The sequence below is a fragment of the Rhinoraja longicauda genome, chromosome 6 (genome assembly GCF_053455715.1).
Source record: "Rhinoraja longicauda isolate Sanriku21f chromosome 6, sRhiLon1.1, whole genome shotgun sequence".
NCBI lineage: Eukaryota > Metazoa > Chordata > Chondrichthyes > Rajiformes > Arhynchobatidae > Rhinoraja > Rhinoraja longicauda.
In genome coordinates, this window is record NC_135958.1 from 25,772,347 (window position 1) to 25,798,606 (window position 26,260).

Below are 26,260 nucleotides of genomic sequence, written 5' to 3' on the forward strand. Positions count from 1 at the left end.
CCCTAGTTCTAGGCGTATACTGCCCCTATTCCCCAATTATTTCTCAGCTACATCGACGCCTGTATTCGGATTACCTCCTGCACCCTTGCAGAACTCATGGACTTCATTAACTTACCCACTAACTTCCACCCTGCCCTCAAATTCACTTGGACCATCTCTGACACCGCTCTCCCCATTCTTAATCTCTTTGTCTCCATCACAGCAGACAAACTATCGGCTGAGATCTACCACAAACCCACCGACTGCCATAGTTATCTGGATTACACCTGGTCCCACTGCTTTCCATGATTATCCACGTTCCCCAGGGCGGCACGGTGGCGCATTAGTAGAGTTGCTGCTTCACGGACCCAGAGACCCGGGTTTGATTCTGACTGCGTGTGCTGTCCGTAGAGAGTTTGTACGTTCTCTTTGTGACCATGTGCATTTTCTCCGGGAACTCTGGTTTTCTCCCACATTCCAAGGACGTTCAGGCTTGTGGGTTAATTGGCTTCAGTAAAACAAAATGATAAATTGTCCCTAGTGAGCAAGATAGTGTTAGTGATTGTTGGTCGGCACGGACTCGGTGGGCCAAAGGATCTGTTACCACACTGTAGGTCTAAAAGTTCCGTAAGATGCTGCCTGACCCATTGAGGTACTCCAGCATTTTGTGTCTATTTTGAGTATAGAACTGGAGTTAGCTGTAGGCTAGACTGGGTGTTGAGGAGTGGGGTTAGAGAGCAGCATGCCTTCCCAGAACGAGTGTATGTTTAAGCACAAATCTGACTGTCAATCTTTCACTTTCGTGGCCTTAGCCCACAAATTATCACTTTTAATGAATTCAGTTGCACGGTTTGCTCTGCTGGGATTTGAGCTCCAATTTCATAACTGCTCATCTTCACTGAAACAATCATTGCAGCTGCACCAATTATTAAACCATTTATTTTTACAAAGTTAAATGACCATTCTGCTCCCTCTGAAGAACCCCACAGCACTGATAACTGTCTGGTATTCTCATTTGTTCCTCGATCAACTCCTCGATCAAGGGCAACACAGTGGCGCAGCGGTAAAGATGCTGGCACACAGCGCCGGAGTCCTGGGTTTGATCCTGACCACGGGTGCCGTCTGTAGGAAGTTTGTACGTTCTCCCTGTGACCACGTGGGTTTTCTGCCGATGCTCCGGTTTCCTCCCACACGCTGAAAGATGTACAGGTTTACAGGTTAATTGGCTTCTGTAAATTGTATAATTGTCCCCAATGTGTGGGCTTGTGTTAGAATATGGGTTGATCACTGGTCGGCATGGACGCAGTGGGCCGAAGGGCCAGTTCTGGCAACATCCTCATGAATCTCTGCTTGAAAGGGTGGTTCACCAGCTACAGAGAAAAGGTGGATAAAAGAAGTGTAAGGTTCTTTCAGGTCCTTTTAGAACCTCTCAGGTCCTTTCAGGTACGGCATAGTTAAACAGTGTGCTAGTACCTTTTGGTATTTCTAACACACTCCTGGGTATAGATTGTCTGCTGCATTAATTTACTCGCTATTAGTTACTGTCAGCAAAGATGATTGATTCCAGAGCTCCGAGATAGAAGAGGGAAGATTACTTCAGGCTGACCTCTGTCATTGAATACACAATGAAATGGTCTTCTCGGATGTGGGTTCGACCACCCAATGTCTGCTGTACAGATGTTGTCAATGCATTGATGTTATTCTTTGCAGAATTACTGCCTGGCGCTCCTTTGAATATTTCACCTCAAGGCCTTATTTTATTCACTGTTGTTTGTGAGCTTTTATCTTCATGACCATCCTGAGGTTGTAGGGCTGTGCACCGCACCTTTGGCATGGCAATTTTGGCTTGGCTCTTTAACTGGGAGGCGCAGTGAGAACTGACCTGTTTGCCAAGTATAAGGGTTTTACAACTAATGGATTACTCCGAGAACAGAGTCATACTGCGCGGAAGTAGGCCGCTCTACCCAACTTGTCCATGACGACCAAGTTGCCTACCTGAGTTAGTTCCATTTGGCCATGGTTGGCTCATATCCCTCTAAATCCTTCCCTATCCACGAACCTGTCCAAATAGCCGTTAAACATTGTAATTGTACCCAACTCTACTGCTTCTGCAAGTTCGTTCCACGTACCCATCACCCTCTATATGACAAAGTTGCCCCTCGGGTTCCCTTTAAATCTTTAAATATTTGTCCTCTCATTTTGAACCTAAGCCCTCTAAATTTAGACTACTCCTAAAATGACTCCTCTAAATTTAGACTCCTCCTGGGAAAATGACTGTGACTATCCACCTTATCTATTCCCCTCACAACTTCACGCACCTCTTAGATATGGTCACCCTTCAGTCTCCTACTCTCAGTGGGAATAAACCCATCCTATCTAGCCCCTCCCTCTAACTAAAGCCCGCCCGGTATTGGTAACATCCTTGTGAAGATTTTCGCACCCTTAATTACATAATGACATCCTTCCTATTACGGGGCGACCAGCATTCCACATAATACACCAAGTGCACTCTCGTCAACATTTTGTGCAAAGAAACCAGACACAAATTGCTTGAGTAACTCAGCAGGTCAGGAAGCATCTGTGGAGAACATGAACAGGTGACATTTCAGGTTGGGAACCTTCTTCAAACTGATTCCCATCAGAAGGGTCTGAAGAAGGGTCCCGACCTGAAATGTCATCTATCCATGTCCTCCAGAGATGCTGCCTGACCTGCTGAGTTTAGTTTAGTTTAGAGATAGAATGCAGAAACAGGCCCTTCGACCCACCGAGTCTGCATGGACCAGTGAAGCCTGTAGACTAGCACCATCCTACACACTAGGGACAATTTACAATTCTTACTGAAGCCAATTAACCTACAAATCAGTAGATCTTTGGAGTGTGGGAGGAAACCGGATCACCACGCGATCACAGGGAGAACATACAGACAGCACCTGTAGTCAGGATCGAACCTGGGTCACTGGCGCTGTGAGGCAGCAACTCGACCGCTGCGCCCCATGTTACTTAAGCACTCTGGTGAGGGCTCTCGACCCGAAAAGTCTCCTATTCCTTTTCTCCAGAGATGCTGCCTGACCCGCTGATCCACTCCAACATTTTGTGTCTTATCTTCCTTAAACATTTTATGTTGGTAAAATGTTTGGTATAAACCAGCATCTGCAGATTATTCCAAGGAACGATGCCTTGGGATCATTCGTGTTTATCCGAGGAGTTGAACATAGCTGAGTGGAGAGTGAAAAGCAGCAGATGACAGAAATTTGGAATAAAGAGAGAAAAATGCTTGCCAAATTCTCCTCTGAGAGAGGGCATGTTGGCAGCTTCAGATCTCTAATAGTATGTCAGAGAGTGAGGGCTCGAGTTTCTGCAGTGGGAGTTGAGTGCACAACCATCTGACACAGGCAGCAGTGTTACAGCATTGAATCATCACAATCACGGTGCCTTTCATTGAAGCACAAACAGAGGGGAAAGTGCAGGGTAAATGTATTTTTAAATTGTCATAATGTGCGGCGTTGAGCTGAAATATTACACGGTTGTTCCTTTTCTGACTGAAATCAGCTGACATCAGTGTTTCAAGGGTATAAGATCTGGGGTTCGATTAACATCAAACCTTTCTTGTTTGTAATCTCAAAACCTAATTTATTCATCAAAATATATGCACAAATACAATAGGTACATATTTCTTTCCATTTATTGTGCTGTCAAATGAGTATGTTCATAGTGTTATTGACCCTTTGGCAACTCTACCGCTGCCTGCCTTGTGCCATCCCTAGACACTTTACCCTCACAATGGAACTACCACCTCCAGTTTAAATTCCATTTGGAATATTTTGGAGGACCAAGTACCAAGAACCCCATATGAACTAAATAGCATATCTCACTTGAAGCATTGCTACTCTTGAAATTAAAGCCGAGCATATCAGTTCTCAGTTTGACACTAAAACATTTTCACTCAACAGATTTTAATAAGAGCAAGTACTTGTTAAGGTAATTAATTTGGAACAACACCAACATCTATTAACCAATGCAGCAAATACAGTATATATTTTTAAAAAGCATTTGCTTGTGTGATGTGGGCAAAGAATTTATCGGCATGAAACAAAATGCCGGAGGAACTTGGCAGGTCAGGCATCATCTGTGGAAGAAAATGGACAGATGACCTTTTGGTTTCCGTCTCTTTTTTCAGACGGACGGGACCCATGTATATGGAGGGGTGAGACACAAAATGCTGGAATAACTCAGTGGGACAGGCAGCATCTCTGGATAGACCTCAATCTGTACCTTCTTCAGACTGAGGTCTGAAGCAGGGTCTCGATCCAAAATGTCACCAAGTCTGAAGAAGGGTCTCGACCCAAAACGTCACCCATTCCATCTCTTCAGGGAAGCTGCCTGTCCCGCTGAGTTACTCCAGCATTTTGTGTCTATCTACAGTGTTTGAATGATTGGTTCGCTGATTTACTCTGAAGATAGACACAGAAAGGGGGAATAACTCACCGGGTCAGGCAGCATCTCTGGAGAAAAGGAAGAGGTGACGTTTCGGGTCAAGACCCTTCTTCAGACTGAAATATTCAAACTGAGATATATCAGCGATCTGCCACGCACGACCTCGCGCCAGTATGGATACGCAGATGACTTGGTCCTACTGCACTCGGCCAAGAGTTGGTCAAATGTTGAGGATGTGCTCTTGGAGGATATGAAACTTGTCGCGGGCTACCTTAAGACCTGGAGACTAAAACTGAGTGTGGCAAAAACTACCACAACGGCCTTTCACCTGAACAACAAGGAAGCTCAAAGCCAGCTAACCGTCACCCTCAATGGGTCACCCCTACCCTACAACCCATTTCCTACATATCTCGGCGTGAAACTAGATCGGCAGCTGACCTACAAGCAGCACCTTGAAGCTCTCCGTGCTAATGTCTCGGCACGGAACAACCTCCTGCGTTGCTTGGCCGGATCGTCATGGGGCGCCAGGACATCTACTCTTTGAACCAGTGCTCTTGCACTCGTGTACAGCGCCACTGAGTACGCCGCCCCAGAATGGTGCCGCAGCGCTCATACGAGCAAGCTAGATTGCATCCTCAACGACACCATGCTGATCATCACTAGTTGCCTACGCCCTACTCCGACGGATCTCCTGCTGGTGCTCGCAGGTATCGCACCCGCCAAGCTTCGCATTGAGTTCTTCACTCATAGGCTGGTGTGCAAGGCCCCATCGGACACCAAACATCCTTTGCACCACCTCGCCCAGGATTCACAGCAACCGGGACCTCAACGCCTGTCATCTCGTCACCCTTTCTCCTGTCATGCAGCGACCTCTGTGGCTCCGGTTTCAACATAGCATGGAGAACCAGCTGGGAACAAACATCGCGACCTCCTCAATTCACTGTCACACCGAACACCACAGCCACACCCGGCTCGGACATGTCCCGCAAAGAGTGGGTCGCCCTGAACCGGCTCCGCACAGTGGTCGGCCGGTTCAACACCTACATGCATCGTTGGGGGTTGCATCCATCAGCAGCCTGCGTGTGTGGAGCAGACCAGCAAACAGCGCAGCACGTCATTTTCGACTGCACTGTCCCCCGTCCCCCTGGTGGAGGGGTAGACCTCACGGCCCTTGTCAACAGCACATTGCACTGGCTACAGCGCCTGGAGGGCGTTACATAATTTCTGCTGCCTCAAACGCAAGAAGAAGAATCTGAGATACTCAGACTTCAGTCTGACCCAGGCATATGTGTTGAGTTCAGTTCAGTCTGAGTCAAATCAGTAATAAAAAGGAATTGCAGATGCTGGTATACATCAAAGGTAGACACAAAACGTTGGAGTAACTCAGCGGGACAGGCAGCATCTCTGGAGAAAATGGATAGGCGATGTTTCACTCTGAAGAAGGGTCTCGACCCGAAACGTCACCTATTCCTTCTCTCCCGAGATGCTGCCTGACCTGCTGAGTTACTCCAGCATTTTGTGAATAAACCGAAACATTACCTATTCATTTTCTCCAGAGATGCTGCCTTTGTGTCTATCTCTGAGCTCAACCAGGCCAGCTCAGTATCTCCAATACTTTCTGGGTTTGCTTCGGATTTTCAGCATCTGTTTTTTGGTTTTTTTTTGTAAACGTTTTTACCTAGAGGACACTAATCATGTGGAACACATGTAGTAATTAGGACGAACAGCGTTACAGCTGGAAAGGGCATAGCTGAGGCAGTAAATAATGGAGGACTACACTGAAATATTTGGGTGAAGCAGGATGTGCATGTACAGCAGAGACATTCTGGCTGCAAGGCCTGTTGCTGCACGATGAAGCTTTGTAATAGTTTCATTGCATGGTTGGTTTTTCTGTACATATTGATTTGTAAAAGCATTCTAGCAGACAGGGTGCCGTGGGCTGTGATCCCAGTCATTGTTTCCATCCGAGTGGGACTGATCAGATTATTCATGGCAGTTTGATCTGGAGCTCTAAACAATTGGTGTAGACTGTCACTGTCACTGTCAGGGAGAGGCCAAACACAAATTGGTGGAACACCGCCTCATATTTCGCTTGGGCAGCTTACAAAGATCTCGACCCAAAATGTCACCCACTCCTTCTCTCCAGAGATATTGCTTGTCCCGCTGAGTTACTCCAGCTTTTTGTGTCTATCTTCGGTATGACTATAGATTTCTCCAACTTGCTTTCCCCCTCTCTCTCTGTCCGTCCCCCACCCTAGTTCTCTGACTAGTTTCACTGTCCTCCTGATTAATTTTATGTTTGTGTGCCTCGTTGTCACCTTCCCCTCAGCTATCAATGAACCATTGTACATTTCCTTGATCGGTGTCTGCCTTGATCTGTCCGTTTCACACCTTACATTCTCTTCGTGCCCTTCCATGTCTCCAGTTTCCCTCTTCCCTGACTCACAGTCTGAAGAGGGATCTCGACCCGAAATGTCACCCATTCCATCTATCCAGAGATGCTCCAGCATATTGTGTCTATCTTCAGGGTAAACCAGCATCTGTAGTTCCTTCCTACACAATTGTCTTAGACTGGTCTGTGCAGTTTGTGTACCTCTGAAAATTAGTCCCTCGTGAATTTGAATCCAAACTTGTTGTGACTTCAAACTTGTCGTGACTTCATTTCACACCAGTTTAAGAAGTCCCAAGTCAATCAACAATAGACAATAGACATTAGGTGCAGGAGTAGGCCATTTGGCCCTTCAAGCCAGCACCGCCATTCAATGTGATCATGGCTGATCATTCACAATCAGTACCCCATTCCTGCCTTCTCCCCATACCCCTTGACCCGGCTATCTTTAAGAGCTCTATCTAGCTCTCTCTTGAAAGCATCCAGAGAATTGACCTCCACTGAGGCAGAGAATTCCACATACCAGCACCAAGAAGGATAAGGACACCAGGCACTTGGGAACACCACAACTTGCACATTGCCCTCTGGGTTACACTCCATCCTGACTTGAAAATAAATTGTCCAAACAACAAACTTCTGGAGGAACTCTAGAATGAGCTGCCGGAGGAGGTAGTTGGGACAGTTACTATTGCAACATTTAAGAAACATTTGGACAGGTACATGGATGTTTAGTTTAGTTTAATTTATTGTCACGTGTACCAAGGTACAGTGAAAAGCTCTTGTGTGCTAACCAGTCAGCGGAAAGACTTTGCATGATTACAGTCGTGCCATCCACGGCATACCGATCCATTTAGTGCAAGATAATGCCCAGTAAAGTACAATTAAACATAGTCCAAGGGTCTCCAATGAGGTAGATAGTAGCTCTCGATCATTCTCTCATTGTTGGTAGGGTGGGTCAGTTGCTTGAGAACAACTGGAATGCTCAGATGGGTGAGAGGGATATATGCCAAAAGCAGGCAAGTGTAACTATTGCTGATGGGACAGCATAGGCAAGTTGGGCCGATGGGCCTGTTTCCATGGTGATTGACTCTATGACTAATATTAATTATAAGGTACAAGTTAGTACTCATATCTCTGATATTGGAACAAATATTAATATATTAATTATAACAACTTAATATTACTATCACTGTAGACATTGAAACAGATATTAATACTCATACAAATTATTGCTAAAGATATTGAAACAAATATTAATACTCTTATAATGTTCAAATTAGTACTAATACCACTGATATTGAAATAAATATCAGTAGTATTATTATTAACAATATACAAACATAATTCCGAAACTGCACATCTTCAAAGACCTTAATATAATTGGATTTCAAAAGACGAGGCAATCTCATTTAGACATGAGACACTTGGTGAATGATAGGGTCGCAGCGGTGAGGGTTATCTCCAGTCAGGCAGCCTAGAACAAGGGGAGGTTGAGGCATGGTCGGTACAAGAGGTTGGCCAAGTGCGACCAAGTTGAGGAGCACTTCATCTCCTTCAGTAGGGCTTTGGAATCCTCCACTGGGCGGCTCAGTGGTGCAGCGGTGGAGTTGCAGCCTTACAGTGCCAGAGACCCGGGGTGGATCCTGACTGCGGGTGCTGCCCGTACGGAGTTCGTACATTCTTCCTATGACCGTGTGGGTTTTCTCTTGGAGTTGTGGTTTCTTCCCACACTCCAAATACGTGCAGGTTCGTAGGTCAATTGGTTTCCGTAAAATGGTAAAACCGTCCCCAGTGTGTAGGACAGTGTTAAAGTTACGAGGATCGCTGGCCAACCCGCACTCGGTGGGCTGAAGGGCCTGTATCTCTAAAGTCTAAAGACTTTGGAGAGCTATGACTCATTGATTCGATTCAAGGCTGTGATAGGTCGATTATTTGGGTGCCGGGGAACAAATGAGGAAGTGCGATTGAGTCAAAAGCCACATCAGTCATTGTCTCATTCAATGGTAAGGTAGGGTAAAGGGAGTGAATGGCTTGTTCTGCTCCTGTCTCTTGTATTCCGATGTAGGATTTTGGTTTTTGGTCAGAACTGGAATGCTCTCGAACATTTAGAAGATAAAAAAATAATTCCATGTTCCTCTGTGGGAGTATTTGTGAATCTCTGTAAGAGAATTAATTAGAAAGGACAATGCTTGACGTGGACAGTGAGACATCAGTTCGTGAGTATCACAGAGAATGAACGGTTGACATCACTCTGATATTGTAGCCTTTAACAGCTTATGTAAAAGAACAACATTAAAAAAGCATGAAAATGCTGCCCAGCACACAGATTCATGCAGTAGTCACACAGGTGAATGATCATCAGTCAACTCTTTTAACACTTCTCTTTCTCTCGTCCTCTCTCATTCGCTCACTCTCTCGCGCTCTCTCGCTCTCTCTCTCTCTCTTATTCTCCCTCACTCTTTCGCTCTCCCTCGCTCTCCCTCTCTCCCTTGCTCTCTCTCTTTCTTGTTCTCCCTCTCTCCCTCTCTCTCTCTCTCTCACTCTATCTTGCCCTCTCTCTCTCACATGATGACCTTCCTTATCTCTGAGTTGTGGCACAGTTACCAGCACCCTTGGCTCCAAGCCCAAATTTTGTGGATTCTGACAGTCACTGAATAACAAAATATAGTGTGGGTTCTCCAGTGTAGTACAGAACTGTCAGGTGATACTTTGAACCACTATCTGCTCTCACCGGTTGATGCAAAAGACCCCTGTCACGATTTGGAAGAAGTCAGGGAAAGGTCTTCCTGGTATCCTTTAATCTCTAAAACATGATCTGATAATGTCAGAGACAAAGAAGTGCAGATGCTGGTTTACAAAAAAAGACACAAAACAGCAATGCTGTCTGCATGCTGAGTTACTCCAGCAGTTTGTGTCTTTATTTGACAATATTACATGGCTGCTTTTGGGAGTGTGCTGTAATTGGTTGCTGCTTTCCCAAACAATGACTAACTTAAAATAAAAATTCGATAACTGTAACGCAATTTACAGTGCCACAAGACCATGAAAGTATTTTATAAATGTGTACAAAAGCATGAGAGGAGTAGATCGGGTTGACACCCATTTTTTTGCCCAGGCTAGGGGAATCGAGAACTAGGGGACGTAGGTTTAAGGTGAGGGGGAAAAATTTATGGGAACCTGAGGGGTATCTTTTTCACTCAAAGGGTGGTGGGTGTATGGAACGAGCTGCTGGAGGAGGTAGCTGGGGCAGGTACTATCGCAACATTTAAGAAACATTTAGGGAGACACATGGATAGGACAGGTTTAGAGGGATATGGGCCAAATGCAGGCAGGTGGGACTCATGTAGATGGGGCATGTTGGCCGATGTGGGCAAGTTGGGCCAAAGGGCCTGTTTCCATGCTGTATAACTCTATGACTCTGCAAATGCTATAGGTAATCCTGCCACAACTTCTTATTTATTTGCATTGTGATTAAAGCACGATGTTCATTAAATCACTTAATATCATTTTTCAGTTCTAAAAGCTTGCTGTTCTGTATCTTCCTGGCAGTTTTCCTTTCTTCAAATAAGCTTAGGTTTTCTTTTAAAAGCAAACATGTTTCCTCGCTGAACAAAATACAAGCTGACAACTATAGTCTCAGTACAACTGATGACTCACTAATGATATCTTTGGAGTGCACAGCTGTTCTGGAAATTACATTTCATTAATGGAGAAAAAGAGGCTTTCTTCCAATTTTTATTCTCCCTGCACCGCACCGCACTTGCGCATTTAACAGAGAACTTGACGTGACCAGAGTTGACTTAACGAAAATGAATCTTACTCTTTAATTACTTGTCACATAGGCGGCACAGTGGTGCAGTGGTAGAGTTGCCGCATTACATACAGCACCAGAGACCCGGGTTCAATCCTGACTACGGGAGCTGTCTGTGTGGATGTTGTACATTTTCTCTGTTACATGCATGAGTTTTCCCCGGGTGCTCTGGTTTCCTCCCACGCTCCAACGACATTCAGGTTTGTAGGTTAATTGACTTTGGTAAAATTGTAAATTGTCCCTTGTGTGCAGGATAGTGCTAGTGTATGGGATGCTCCCTGGTCGGCGCGCACTCGATGGGCCGAAGGGCCTGTTTCTACACTTTAAAGTAAAGAAGTAAAGTCATCAATTGGTTGGTCTTGTTCCCATTCATTTCCAATTGATCTTCAGTCTGTTACTGGGAGCCTCTGGTTTGCACAGTTCAAATTAAAGAATGAAATGAAAAGAGAAATTAGCTTTTCATAACACGTTTCACACAATTGCATGTCACCTAAAAGCCCTCTTTGCAATCATTGATGCACACAATGATAGTGATTTAGGGCGGCACACTGGCGCAGTGGCTGCCTCACATCACCAGAGACCCGGGTTTGATCTGACTATGGGTGCTCCCTGTGCGGAGTTTGTACGTTCCCCCTATGACCCGCATAGGTTTCCTCCGGCTGATTCGTTTTCCTCCCACACTCCAAAGACATACGGCTTTGTTGATTAATTGGCTTCCGTAAATTCCCCCCAGTGTGTAGGACATAGAACTAGTGTAAAGGTGATTGATGGTCAGTGTGGACTCGGTGTGCTGAAGGGCCAGTTTCCAAGCTAAACTAAACTGATAATGACTGTGGCTACAATAATAGGCAGATGGGAGCTGATAATAATACAACAGAGCCATGACATTCATATACATCCGGACCACAGATAGAGAGGTCCTTGGCTTAAGATTATTGTTGATGCTCCCATCATTGATGCTCCACTCCTTACATACTAGGGACAATTTACAGAGGACTCTTCTGTAAAAACAAACATATAAAAATGTGATCAGTATGAACGCGTTAGGCCGATAGCCCTGTTTTCACGACGTATCTCTAAATATAATATATTATTTAAACTAAACTAAATATATATATTATTTGCTGCTAGTATTTATTTAATAGGTTTTGCCTCTTATTCCTTCCTTCCAACAACCCAGCCGTAACAGACACTTGAAAGTGCCTTGAAAAAACTGCTGCAAAGCCCATAAAAGATGTATTATCAGGGTGAGATTACCAACGCAGGAGATATTAGTGGAGGAAGGAGTGGAGGATGGGCAGGGATGGAATAGTCAATAAATGTGTGCGCAGAAACCGATCTCAAAGGAGGAAAATGAGGTGGAAAGGTGTAGGGAAGGAATTCCAGACGGTCAAATTCAAATCTAATATCTTATTTTTTGTTGTTGTTTATTTTATTTGTGAGGTGATCTCAGGTTGTGGGCCTTTTAAAATGCCGTTTTAAACGTTCTTGTTTCGCATCCAGATGAGCTCAGTGCATGAACATCAGTGATTCCATGGCAACGGTTTCCATGGCACCCAGGCTTCTCCGACTCTCGTCGAGGAGGCCATTGTTTGGCTTTCCTGCACTAACCCATTGCCTGCGTCTTTCTGTGAATCAGCGCTGCCTTCTCTTCACCTCATGATGTGCGTGACGCTCTTCTCTTTGAAGCATTGCACAGATTTTTTCAAACAAAATCAGGCAGTTTAGCCTCGGAGGCGCAACGTGCCAGACGTGATCCTCTTTCTCCGTCCCAAATTAAAATTGGCATCTTAATGATTCTTGTTTCATTGCCCATTGATTGATTTTCCATGACTCTGATCCTTTACCTAATGAGTCACCTCTGTAATCACTCTGTATGTGACATCCCTCAAACATCACAGCTCGTTCTGGTCCAGTTATCTCCCTCGCCTCTCAACAGTGAGTTCTAGCCCTGCAACCTTTTAGTTCCTCAATATTGGCCCTCTTAGTTTATTTTCGTTCAGAGATACAGCGTGGAAACAGACCCTTCGGCCCACCGAGTCCGCACAGACCAGCGATCACCCGTACACTAGCACGATCCTACACACTAGGGACAATTTACATAAACCAATTAACTGACAAACCTGCAAATCTTGGAGGAAACCAGAGAACCCGGAGAAAACCCAGGCAGTCACAGGGAGAACATACAAATTCTGCACAGAGAGCACCCGAGGTTACGATCAAACCCAGGTCTCTGGCGCTGTATGGCAGCAAGTCTACCGCTGCACCACTCTTCTACACGCCAGGGCAATTCCATCACATGAGTTGATAGCCAGGTCTTTAGAAGTCCAGTCTCCAGATTATGGAACTTTACCACCTCAGCTTGTGCAACTCGCTCTGGTCTTTTAAATTGCTCCTTAAAATAAACCTCTTTGCCCGACGTACTGGTCACCTTCTTTAGTTTGGACATTATAAGATAGTAAAATGTTAGCAACATCACATAAATTCAATAGCATAAGAAGATAACTGCAGATGCTGGTACAAATCGAAGGTATTTATTCACAAAATGCTGGAGTAACTCAGCAGGTCAGGCAGCATCTCGGGAGAGAAGGAATGGCTGACGTTTCGGGTCGAGACCCTTCTTCAGACTGACCCGCATTTTGTGAATAATCACATAAATTCAAGTTGCTATAGTGGTGTCTGCACTGCATGTTTCTCCTGGGACTGTGTCCAGAAGCGATGTAAAGATACATTGCTGAGGACTATATTCTGCACTCTGTACCTTCCCCTTTGCTCTATCTATTGTATTTGTATATCTGATCTGTTTGGACAGCATGCAAAACAAAGCTTTCTACTGTACCTCGGTACATGTGACAATAATAAACCTAAACCTAAACCCATCCTGTAGAAACAAGAACCTGCAGATGCTGGTTTATAAAAATATACAAAGTGGTTAGTTGAGTGGTAGCGCACTACAGGTAGTGCAAACAATTAAAGGAAACAGAGTGCAGATCATAGTGTTCCAGCTGTGGAGAAAGTGCAGATTTAAAAAAATGCAGGGGGCACAACAAGGTAGATTGGAAGATCGGGAACACATCATCAGCTGATGAGAGATCCAGTAGTCCGCAAACAAGCGGGGAAGGAAGCTGTCCCTGAGTCTGGTGGTACATGCTTTGCGCATTTATGTTTTCTGCCCGATGGGAGAGGAGAGAAGAAGGAATACTCAGGATGTGTGTATAGTCCTTGATGGTGTTGGCTGCTTTCCCGGGGCAGCACGAAAACTAGATTGGCACAGTGGTGCAGCGATAGAGTTGCTGCCTCACAGTGTCATAGACCAGGGTTTAATCTGAACTGCAGGTGCTGTCTGTACGGATTTTGTACATTCTCCCTATAACCACGTGAGTTTTCTCCGCCTGCCATGTTTTCCTCCCACACTCCAAAGACATGCAGGTTAATTGGCTTCGGTAAAGTGTCCACTGTGTGTAGGATAGAACAGGTGTATGGGCGATCGCTGGTTGGCGTGGACGCCGTCAGCTGTTTCCACGATGTATCTCTCAACTAAACTAAATTAGATGGAGTCGATGGGGAGGGTGGCAGGTTTGCGTGATGGATTGGTCTCATCTTAGCAGGGAGGAAAGGAGAGTACAGGACTCCTATTGTTATTATTTTGAATCAAATTTTCACTGACAAATGAATTGCTGAGCTCAAATCATCTGTGAACATTTTGACTGTACTTAGAAAATAGCTTCTCTTGATCTACCCTGTCAACTCCTTAAATACCTCATTTATCTCACCACTTCATCATTCACATTCAAGGCACCTGAAGCTCTTTATTCACATCCTCTGATTCAAGACAACAGAGTCATCAAGCCAGTAACCGCACTGACATGCATAGAGTGATTGTAAGAAAATAACTGCAGATGCTGGTACAAATCAAAGATATTTATTCACAAAATGCTGGAGTAACTCAGCAGGTCAGGCAGCATCTCAGGAGAGAAGAAATGGGTGACGTTTCGGGTCGAGACCCTTCTTCAGACTGATTGCATAGAGTGATTGATCTATCAAGAGTAACTGGCTAATACACAAGTTCACAAGCTATAGGAATCAAATTAGGCCATTCGACCCATCGAGTCTACTCCGCCATTCAATCTTTTTTTCCATTTTCCTGCCATCTCCCCACAACCCTTGACAACCATTCTAATCAAGAATTTGTCTGTATCTGCCTTAAAAATATCTACTGACTTGGTCTTCACAGTCCTCTGTGGCAATGGAAAAATACAACACTGCCTGTTGGTGTAGAATAAAGCAAAGGACAAACTTTATGAATGTCTGTAACCAATGTTAATGCTACAGCATTGGTTACAGACTATAACAGACTGTTGCTAACCAATACCAATGTTAAGCTAATTTGTAAACTGGAACTCAAGTTAAATATAATTTTTTTTCAGTTTTTAGGGATACAGCTTGGAAATAGGCCCTTAGTGTCCGCACTGACCTGCGATCTCCCGTACACTAGCACTATCCTATACGCAAGGGGCTATTTACAGAAGGCAATTAATCTACAAACCTGCATGTCTTTGGAGTGTGGGAGGAATCTGGAGCACCCGGAGAAAAACACACGCGGTCACAGGGAGAACGTACCAACTCTGTGCAAACTGTACTCATAGTCAGAAGCGAACCTGGGTCTATGACGCGATGAGGCAGCCTCTCTACCGCTGCGCCACTGTGCCACCCTAAATTTCCTAAAGAAAACAGCTTGTAAATAATCAATAAAAGACACAAAGTGCTGGAGTAACTCAGCGAGTCAGGCAGCATCTCTGGAGAACGTGGATAGGCAATGTTTCAAGTCGGGAACTTTTGTCAGACTGATTGTAATAGGAGAAAGCTGCAAGAGAAGAGAGGGATGGGGTGTATGGGACAGAGCCTAGCAAGTGATAGGTGGATACATGTGAAGGTGGTTTGATTAGCAGACGGTTGGACAAAAGGCCAGAGATGAAAAGGTAGTGAGATAAGGAGAGAAGAAGTGATGTTTCCGATCGGAGTCTTCTTCAACATCTGCAGGTCCGTGTGTCACATTCCCTGCACGGATGCTGCCTGACCTGTTGAGTTCTTCCAGTGCTTGGTGTTTTGCTCAAAGGTCCATGGGTCTACTTGCCTTAGGCTTCCAAAACCTCATGGCAACCATCTTCTGAATCCCATTACTGTTCTTCCTAGCACTCGTGTATGTGCATGTAATACCATTTCCAGATCACGCCATTTTAATTTTAGCGTTGAGGATGTGTGAATCCAGTAATTTTTACTGTCAATCTCTCAATGATTCAAAATGGCTCCCGCAACTCAATGGCACAGTGAGAGGATGGAAACTCCACACAAACAGCATGGTCAGGATCGAACCTCGGTCTCTGGCACGGTGATGCAGCTGGTAGAGCTGCTGCCTCATAGCCCCAAAGACCCACGTCCGATCCTGATCTCAGGTTCTGTCTGTGTGGAGTTTCCATCTCCCTGTGGCTGCATGGGTTTCCATCGGGTGCTCCGGTTTCCTCCCTCATCCCATAGACCTGCAGGTTGGTAGCTTAATTGGCCTCTGTAACATGCCCCACAGTGTGTAGGAAGTGAATGGGAAAGTGGGATAACATAGAACTAGTGTGAACAGATAGTCGATGGCCGGCTTTGACCCATTGGACTGAAGGGCCTGTTTACATGCTCTATCTCTAAACTGAGCTGCAGATTTTTCGCCTCACAGTGGCTGTGTAACAAAGTGCCTGGGAAAGGCTGTAGTAAATGCGAAAATTACAGGTGAAGGTTACTTCTGTTAGTGGAAGGGTAATGATTTATTGGGTTTCTTCATTTCAGATTATGCCATACACAGCAGGCCCCCAGACAGCTTGGAGCTAAATGCATTTACTCTCAAAATAAAACAGTCATAACAACCTAACCCCTTCATTACTTTTCCTGGTAATCACATATTTCACTTTACACTCAGAAGGCTGTAACCTTCCTTGACGAATGTAGTTTGCTTGACACCAAATGCAGGAGTATTAAACACCAAATGCAGGAGTAACTCAGCGGGACAGGTAGACATTCTGGATAGAAGGAATGGATAACGGGTCTCGAACTAAAAAATCACCCATTCCTTCTCTCCAGGGATGCTGCCTGTCCCGCATTTTATGTCTATCTTCCGTGTAAACCAGCATCTGCAGTTCCTTCCTACAAAATTAGACACCATTTAGGCATGTACATGAACAGGAAAGGTTTAGTGGGAGACAGACACATGATGCTGGAGTAATTCAGCGGGTCAGGCAGCATCTCTAGAGGAAAAGGATAGGCAACGGTTTGGTATCGGAAACCCTTCTTCAGAGATGCTGCCTGACCCACTGAATTACTCCAACACTTTGTGTCTATCTTCTGTAAAAACCTTCCAAGGTTTGGAGGGATGTGGAACTAGCTTCGAGGCAACTTTAGTTTTTAGTTATAAATTTAGAGATACAGAGTGGAAACAGACCTTAAGCCCACAGTGTCCGTGCCGACCAGCGATCCTTATACAAACCGAAGCACCCGGACAGTCACAGGGAGAAGGTACAAATTCCGTACAGACGGCACCTGTGGTCAGGATTGAACCCAGGTCTCTCTTTCTCATGGGAGTGATTGCAAATGCTCCAATCATCAAATTCCCACTGCCAAAACCCTTAGCTGCACAATAAGCAAACATGTTGGCGCCACGTGGTGCAGCGGGTAAGTTACTGCCTTACAGCGCCAGAGACCCGGGTTCGATCCTGACTGCGGGTGCTAGCCGTACGGAGTTTGTACGTTCTTCCTGTGACTGTGTGAGTTTTCTCCAGGTGCTCCGGTTTCCTCCCACACTCCAAAGGCATACATGTTTGTAGGTTAATTGACTTTGATAAAGATTGTAAATGTGTAGGATAGTTCTAGTGTGCGGGGAATCGCTGGTCAGCACTAACTCGGTGGGCCAGTTTCCACGCTGTTTCTCTGAACTAAACTAAACTGAAATGTTAAATTGGCATTGGATATGGTGCCAACAACAGATTAATCTGCTGAATGCAGACCAGCGATTCTTTTCTCTTTGCCTGAAGTAAATCACAACAGTCGGGTTTCAGTGGACTGTGTGCTCTGTGTAGGAATGTGGATTTGTGAGGCTTTGATAGGATTAGTAAAATGGAAAGGCAGTGCCTGTGAATGAAAGATTCACTTAACATGCAGCCAAGCTAATTCTCTTGTTGTTTTCCAAGAAGCAATTAAATTGCAGCAGCAGTGTAATAATTCATTTGGTTCAAATAATAATACTCGTAAGGCAACTTAAAGTGCTCTGTCAAGTGTCAGCTTCAAGTCAATTTGCCTCTAAAATGAAAGGCTCCTGTTCAGGTGCTTTAAACACAGTGATGGTGGGTCACATTGTTTTACGGATCCGCACTTGGGTTATTTGCCAGCTAGAAATGCTGGGGTCACTCGCTACTGCACAAGCCTTGTCTCAGACTGAAAAAGCCCCCTCCTTCAGAGCATGGTGGCACAGCGATAGTTGCTGCCTTACAGCGCAAAAGACCCGGGTTCGATCATGACTACGGGTGCTGTCTGTACGGGATTTGTACATTCTCCCTGTGACCGCTTGGATTTTCTCCGAGATCGTTGGTTTTCTCCCACACTCCAAAGGCGTACAGGTTTGTTGGTTAATTGATTAGTCGATTGCTGCTCTGCATGAACTCGGTGGGCCAAAGGGTCTGTTTCCGCGCTGTATAACTAAACTAGGGACAATTTACAGAAGCCAATTAACCTACAAACCCACGACTTCGGAATATGGGAGGAAACCGGAGCACCCGGAGAAAACACGTGGTCATAGGGAGAACGTACAAACTCCCGTAATCCCCCATTTACTGGTGCTCTCCCCTAATTCCCCATTTGCTGGTGCTCTCCACTAATTCCTCATTTGATGGTGCTCTCCCCTAATTCCTCATTTGATGGTGCTCTCCCCTAATTCCTCATTTGATGGTGCTCTCCCCTAATTCCCTTTCTACTGGTGCTCCCCCAATTGGCCATTTACTAGTGGGGGAAAAAACCTGCAGATGCTGGTTTAAATCGAAGGTAGATACAAAATGCTGGAGTAACAGCGGGTCAGACAGCATCTCGGGAGAGGAATGGGTGACGTTTCGGGTCGCGAAGCAGACCAGTCTGAAGAAGGGTCTCGACCCGAAACATCACCCATTCCTTCTCTCCCGAGATGCTGCCTGACCCGCTGAGTTACTCCAGCATTTTGGACCATTTCCTGGTGCTCTCCCCCAATTCCCCATTTACTGGTGCTCTCCCCCAATTCCCCATTTACTGGTGCTCTCCCCTAATTCCCCATTTACTGGTGCTCTCCCCTAATTCCCCATTTACTGGTGCTCTCCCCCAATTGACCATTTACTAGGGCTCTTGTCTAATTCCCAATACACTGTTGCTCTCTCCCAATGGCTCATTTACAGTGCTCTCCTCTAATTCTCCAATTATTGGTGCTCTTCCCTAATTCCTCATTGAACAAAAAATGTCAGAGTAGAGGGAGATAGGTTTCAATGACAAGTAATGGCCACTTCAGCGAGATATCCATCAGGGCATGTTAGCGTTTTACTTTGCAGGAGTACAATTCGGATGGACGGACTAAAGCTTGGTGCAGCCAAAGCCAAGGCTCTGTGGGAGAGGACCACAGTCCTCTCACACAAATCCTTCTGCTGCTCAACATTGAGGGGCAGGGTCTGGTGGGGACACCCCTCAAGCAACCCCAGGGGGGTAACATGATTAGCAAGAGTGTTTTGTTTAATGATAGGTGCGAACACTAGTGAGTATGACACTATTGAATGTACAGACACTGAGAATCTACAAAGAGTTTTTGCAGAGGATTTGTTTTGTATATGTTTTTTTAATTCTAAATAAAGTTTTTGAGGGGGGAAAAAAAGCCAAATTTCAGGAATTATAAAAAACTTTACTCGTGTGATTGAAGATGATTCTTAAGCAGAAGTTTTTGTTTCTTGGCAAATTGAGGAAGTGTTGCTTGTCAAACATGATAGTTCCTTGGCACTCATGTGGGAATTAATTAGCTGCGAAGATCATTAACTCCCTGTCCCTCTCGTTTCACTCCCCCATTTACTAATCAAACTTGCTGCTCGCAAAAATACTTTCACATCCAACAACTTTACCAGTGTCACGTCCTGAAAATTGGGAGAGGGGGGGGGTGGGGGTAGGGTTAGGCAGAGTAAGGCAATTGTTCAGGTTAATAAAACATTGTTTTTGTATTTGGCAAACAGTGGTTACCATAACAGTTCATGTAATTAGGAATTGAAGGAACCAAGCCCCTTTGCCATCCATTTGTGTGAAGCTGAGATAATTGGATACTGTTTAAAGCCCCATAATTAATGGATTCATTAAAGGTTATCCCTCCTTCAGTAATAGCAATCCTGCCAGTCACCTTGCTCGTTAATTAAACAGTGTGGCTTGAATGTTAAATAGCTCATTATCGGCATACACATCTAAAAACATTGGAGATTTTAAAAATAATAATGATTTCCAAGAGGAGCGAGTCTTTGATTTTCTCTTGTGACTTGTTCAGCTCACCATCGTCTTGGCTGCATTTATAACAAAACTGCTTACTTTCTTTTGAATATTATGTAGCTTTGCGACCATTTCTTTTGTTGATAGATAATAATGATCTAAATTGAAGAATAGGGTCATAAAGATTGTTCCTGAAACACAAATTAGGAATAAAGTGAAAACAAGGAAGATCAAATAAATGTTTGTTCAAAATGGGTGCGGGCCTTACATCTTAAGATCCCAATGGGGAAGTTTATGGTCAACCCATTTGCCTGCCCAACGTTTAGACTCTGTCATCATGTCAATGCTGACCAAATTGCCAAACCAAGCTAGTCCCGCTTGTCTGTGTCTGGTACATATCACTCCAGACCTTCCCAATCCAAGTGTCTTTCAAATGTTGTTATTGTACCTGCTTTACCTCTTCCTTTGGAACTTGTTCTTAAATATACTCTGAACCAAGATTTAACATGCCTCAACAGTAGGGATTTATATTGAGTGGAGAAATCTCTCCAGCTCCACCCAAATGGCTAATCCCTTTACCCAAGACTTATTCTCATATTCATGTTTAGATACACAGCACAGAAACAGGCCCTTTGGCTCACCAGGTCTGCGGCGACCAGCATTCACCAGCTCCACTGCTGTGCCACCGTGCCGCCTTGTTCTTGACTTCACAGCTAGAGGAAGCAGCTACAATGCTCTATAACTTTCTAATAATGTTTCTCATGGGAAGTCCCACCATGGACTTCAGGGAAAGATGAATAGACTGGAGGGGAAACGCAACTCATTGATAGACCAGCACCTCATATTTCGCTTGGTCAGCTTACAACCCAGCAACATGATCGTAGATTTCTCTAATTTTCAAGCAACTCCTTACTCCTCTCCCCTCTCTACCCATCTATTCTTTTTCTCCAGAGATGCTGCCTGATCCGCTGAGTTAATCCAGCGTTTTGTGTCTATCTTCGGTATAAACCAGCACCTGCAGTTCTTTCCTACACATTCTTTCCACAATGACATTACAAAACAGAGTTTGGTTGTTTTTCACATAATAGATGATTATAAAACAGGAAATACAATAAAAATACATTGGTATAAAACATTTATGACCATTTCTGAAATGATAGTGCAATAGCTATTTCACGTACAAGTGATTTTCTTTTATATAGTCATAAGGGGGAATATATAATCAGACATCGGGGACTTCATTGGACAAAACGATCAATGAGATGGAGTGGATGTGATGAGCTAACTGTTTTTCATTCGTGGGATGTGGGCATTGATGGCCAGGCCAAACAAGGGGAAATTAAGATTCAGCCTCATTGCTCTGAGCTTGATGTTGTATTCAGGCCAAACTAGATGAGAGGGAGTAAATTTATTTGAAAGACATTGTCAAACAAGCAAATTTTTATTAAAGTTCCCAGTTTCATGGCCATCATTACAGGCTCGAACTTTTAATTCCAGATTTACGAAATAAGTTGACTTTAAATGTGCGTCCAGATTCTAAAACACACATCTCAAAATCAATGATCCATTCATACCAGCCCTGTAAGCACGGCTTCGAACTTTCATTCTGTGCTGCCTCTATAGCTCGTTGATGCCGAAGTAACAATAATGACGTTGTATAGCCGACACTATCCATCAGACGTTAGGACAAGTGGTCTGTGGGACTGTGCCAGTATTTGAAGTGCTCTCCACAAAGTGTGCCAGTACAGTATTCCTTAGACAAAGGAGCAACACATGTTGTTGCTTGCGAGCTGCCATTAGAGCTGAGTCTTGGCAGAGAAAAATAAGGGAGATGACATTGAATGAAAAATTATTTCCAACTGAATTCGTAAAGGAGTGGACTTCATGGAGAGACACAAGCACTGCAGATGTTGGAATTTTGAACAAAAAAACCAACTGCTGGAGGAACTCAGCAGGTCTGGCAACATCTGTGGAGGGAAGCACAGGTTGCACTGCTCATAATGATGTTGCCCATGCACAAATTTATGAGCACATTGAGGAAACCTGCAATCAAAAATGATGAATGCAAGATTGGGGACACAAGGAACTGCAGATGCTGGTTTACAAAATAAGTGCTGGAGTATGTCAGAGGTTCAGACAGTATCTCTGGAGGGAATGGACAGGCGGCGTTTTGGATTCGGACCCTTCAGTAAGATTGGGAATTTGTTCCATGAGCAACATCTCCTCAACTTGCCTCAAAACTCTACCTGGCCAATGAACTGCCTTCAGAACGGCAGTCACTGTTGTTGTGTAAGAAACTTAGCATAGACCCTTTGCAAAGCAAGATCCCACTAATATTAATTCATTCATTGTTTTATTGACTGAAGGTTACATACTGGCCAAGACACTGGGATAAATTCCCTTGTTGTTCTTCAAAGTAGTAACTTGGGATGACTTATATCCATCTGTGAGACCAGGTGGAGTCTTAGTTTACTATTATTTTTCATGACGGCTTAGAGACAGTACAGAACTCACTCGTGATCGCAGTGAAGTTAAGCCCATTCTATAAATGCAAGGTCTTATCAGCTGTTATGCAGTATTTTTTATTCTGTGACCGATATGGAAACTAATATCAATTTGCTGGAGATTGGTTGATGGTCGGGTTTGTTGCCTGTAGGCTTGAGGTGTCAGATAATGAATGGAGGGTCAGCAGTTCCCAATGTTGGATTTAGGATCTCTTGCTGACGTGCAAATCAATCCATTGTTTGCAGGTGAAAGAGGCCATGCAGAGAATCCATGACAGAGGAAACATAGGAAAACTTATCCTGGACGTCGAGAAGACTCCAACACCACTGGTGAGTCATTCCTGACCTGAACACTTTGAGTTAAACATGCCAACATTGTGATGGGCAAGAGTGGATGCAAACTCCACACAGACAGAACCAGACATCAGGATCGAACCTGAATCATGGGCAGCAACTCCATTAGCAGCATTACTTGCTGCTCATAATAAGGAGCATTGGGTATGGGCATTAAGTGCATTCAAAGATAACTACACCCTCAGAATAACTAAATAGAAACAAGCAGATAAATTTAATTTTGAATTAATCCTGCATGAAGTTTATTTTCTTTGCAAAGTGCCATCTTATGTCACTCACAAGGTTCATTTCACATAATTTCATCTGGAGCCTCTGGCATTTCAGACTTTAATTTCCTCTCATTAAATGTAAATTTGTGTTATTTTGTAATTATATCTATGTTTGAAATGAACCTAAAATAACCAGAACTAAGGTGATTTTTCATTGTTAACGTATACAATTATAGTCTATCCTCATGGTTGATTTAGGTGACAAATTCTACTGATTTCACTGGGAAGACATGCATATCACTCCTATGTTTGTGTCTTTTATGTTCCCACTGAGCGATGGGGCCACTGGTCTTTGCCCCCTCAGAGAGAAACAATCGTTCGGGCAGGAGGGAACAAGTATTAACGGAAGCGAGTAACATAGAGAATTGGGGTGCAATCCTGGGGAGGGATTTTGATAAAGAAGGGGTCTGAGACAGCTTAGTAGCACAGCTTGTCCGGGTGATCCGTTTTTCCCCATATTTCAAAGACGTTCTGGTTTGTAGGTTAATTGGCCTCTGTAAATTGTGTAGGATAGAACTAGTGTATGGGTGATCACAGTAGAGCTGTTGCCTCACAGCGCCAGAGACCCAGGTTCCATCCTGACCTCAGTTGCTGTCTGTGTGGAGTTTGCACGTTCTCCCTGTAATCACGTGGGTTTCCTCTGGGTGCTCCGGTTTCCTCCCACATTCCAAAGAAGTGCCGGTTTGCAGGCCAATTAAAATATAAAAACCGGCACGTGTTTGAGCTATGGGAGGAATCCGGAGCACCCGGAGGAAATCTATGCAGTTACAGGCAGAACATGCAAACTTCACACAGACAGCACCCGAAGTCAGGATCGAATTCGAGTCTCTGGCAACTCTGCACTTTTGCACTTTTCATGTACAGTCTTTTAGAGTCATACAGCATGGAAACCTGCACGAGATAGCCCAGCTGTTGGAGGTTGTGCAGTAGGAAGCAGAAACGCAGAAAGGTCCTATGGCCAGCTTGTCCAATAAACAATAGACAATAGGTGCAGGAGGAGGCCATTCGACCCTTCGAGCCAGCACCGCCATTCAATGTGATCATGGCTGATCATTCTCAATCAGTACCCCGTTCCTGCCTTCTCCCCATACCCCCTGACTCCGCTATCCTTAAGAGCTCTATTTAGCTCTCTCTTTAATGCATTCAGAGAATTGGCCTCCACTGCCTTCTGAGGCAGAGAATTCCACAGATTCACAACTCTCTGACTGAAAAAAATTCTCCTCATCTCAGTTCTAAATGGCCTACCCCTTATTCTTAAACTGTGGCCCCTTGCTCTGGACTACCCCAACATTGGGAACATGTTTCCTGCCTCTAACGTGTCCAACCCCTTAATAATCTTATACCTTTCGATAAGATCTCCTCTCATCCTTCTAAATTCCAGTGTATACAAGCCTAGTCGCTCCAGTCTTTCATCATATGACAGTCCCGCCATTAACCTAGTAAACCTACGCTGCACGCCCTCAAACAACGCATTGATGTCCACATCAAACAACATGCCCCATCCACATTAGTCCCACCTGCCTGCGCTTGGCCCATATCCCTCTGATCCTATCCCAACCATGTACCTATCTAAATGATTCTTAAACATTGCAATAGTACCTGCCTCAACTACCTCCTCCAGTAGCTTGTTCCCTTTGTGTAAATAAAGGTTACCCCTCAGATTGATATTAAATCTATTCTTTCTCACCTTAAACCTATGTCCTCTGGTCCTTGATTCCCGTACTCTGGGCAAGAGACTCTGTGCGTTTACCTGATCTATTCCTCTCATGATTTTATATATCTCTATAAGATCGCCCCTCATCCTCCTGCGCTCCAAGGAATAAAGTCCTAGCCTGCTCAACCTCTCCCTATAGCTCAGGCCTTTGGGTCTTGGCAACATCCTCTTTTCTTCGACTGGATAGCAGGCAAACAAAACAGGCTTTTCACTGTACCTCGGCACATGTGACAACAGTAAACTTAACCAAACCAAACCCGGTACGCCACTGTGCCACCTCTCCTTGAAATTCAACAGTGCCGTCCGCACTGTCTACATTTGCCGCTTTTCTTTGCATTACCAGGGACTTGGACACGAGGAAATTCTTTTTTCAGTCCAACATCCTCACAGAGCAGGGGAAAGAAAGTATAGAGATAATGTGGTTTACCTCAGCAACATTGGTGTGGTAACAAGAGTGGCTGGAGACACAGTTCTTATAAAGCTGCCAGGGTCATGGTGCTATAAATAGCTGAATCAATTTCATTGAGTGTGGGTCTGATGGTATATCAGCACAGGGATTGGCGTCAGTGAGCTCACTTGCCCGGTGCTGATAGCAATTTATGGTGCAGTAAATCTAGACGACATTTTAATGATACAATCAGCTGGCTGAAACCTATTTACTCTTCCTACTTACATTTATACTGCAAAATCCCAGGTGAGCTTCATGTGAATGAAATCGGATAAAACCTGCCATGGAGACACGTAGAGATTGTGGAGCTGGCGATCAAGACAAGTTCACAAGTTCACAAGTTATAGGAGTAGAATTAGGCCATTCGGCCCATCGAGCCCACCCAGGGCCTGATGGTCTGCATCCCAGAGTACTCTTGGCTCTAGAAATCGTGGACGCATTGGTGATCATTTTCCAATGTTCTATAGATTCTGGATCAGTTCCTGGGGACTGGTGGGTAGCTAATGTTATCCTACTTTTCAAGAAAGGACTGAGAGAGAAAGCAGGGAATTATAGACCAGTTCGCCCGACATCAGTGGTGGGAAAGATGCCGGAGTCGATTATTAAAGATGTAATAGCAGTGTATTTGGATATCACTAACAAGATCAGTTCAAGTCAGCATGGATTTACGCAGGAGAAATCATGCTTGACAAATTTTCTTGAATTTTTTGAGGATGTAGTGGATGTAGTGTACCTGGACTTTCAGAAAGCCTTTGATAAGGTCCCACATAGGAGATTAGTGGGCAAAACTAAAGCACATGGTATGGGGGTAGGGTATTGACATGGATAGAAAATTGGTTGGCAGA

The 26,260-nt window shown here is 44.5% G+C and overlaps 1 protein-coding gene across 1 annotated transcript in view; it reads left to right on the top strand.

Annotated features, from left to right (window-relative positions):
- The window catches only part of vat1l (vesicle amine transport 1-like), an 80,191-nt gene that overhangs the window by 50,795 nt on the left and 3,136 nt on the right, over window positions 1-26,260 (top strand). The window contains exon 8 of the mRNA XM_078400728.1: window positions 22,877-22,960. Within this exon, the coding sequence (XP_078256854.1) occupies window positions 22,877-22,960 (84 nt within the window). The remainder of the gene's footprint in view (window positions 1-22,876; window positions 22,961-26,260) is intronic.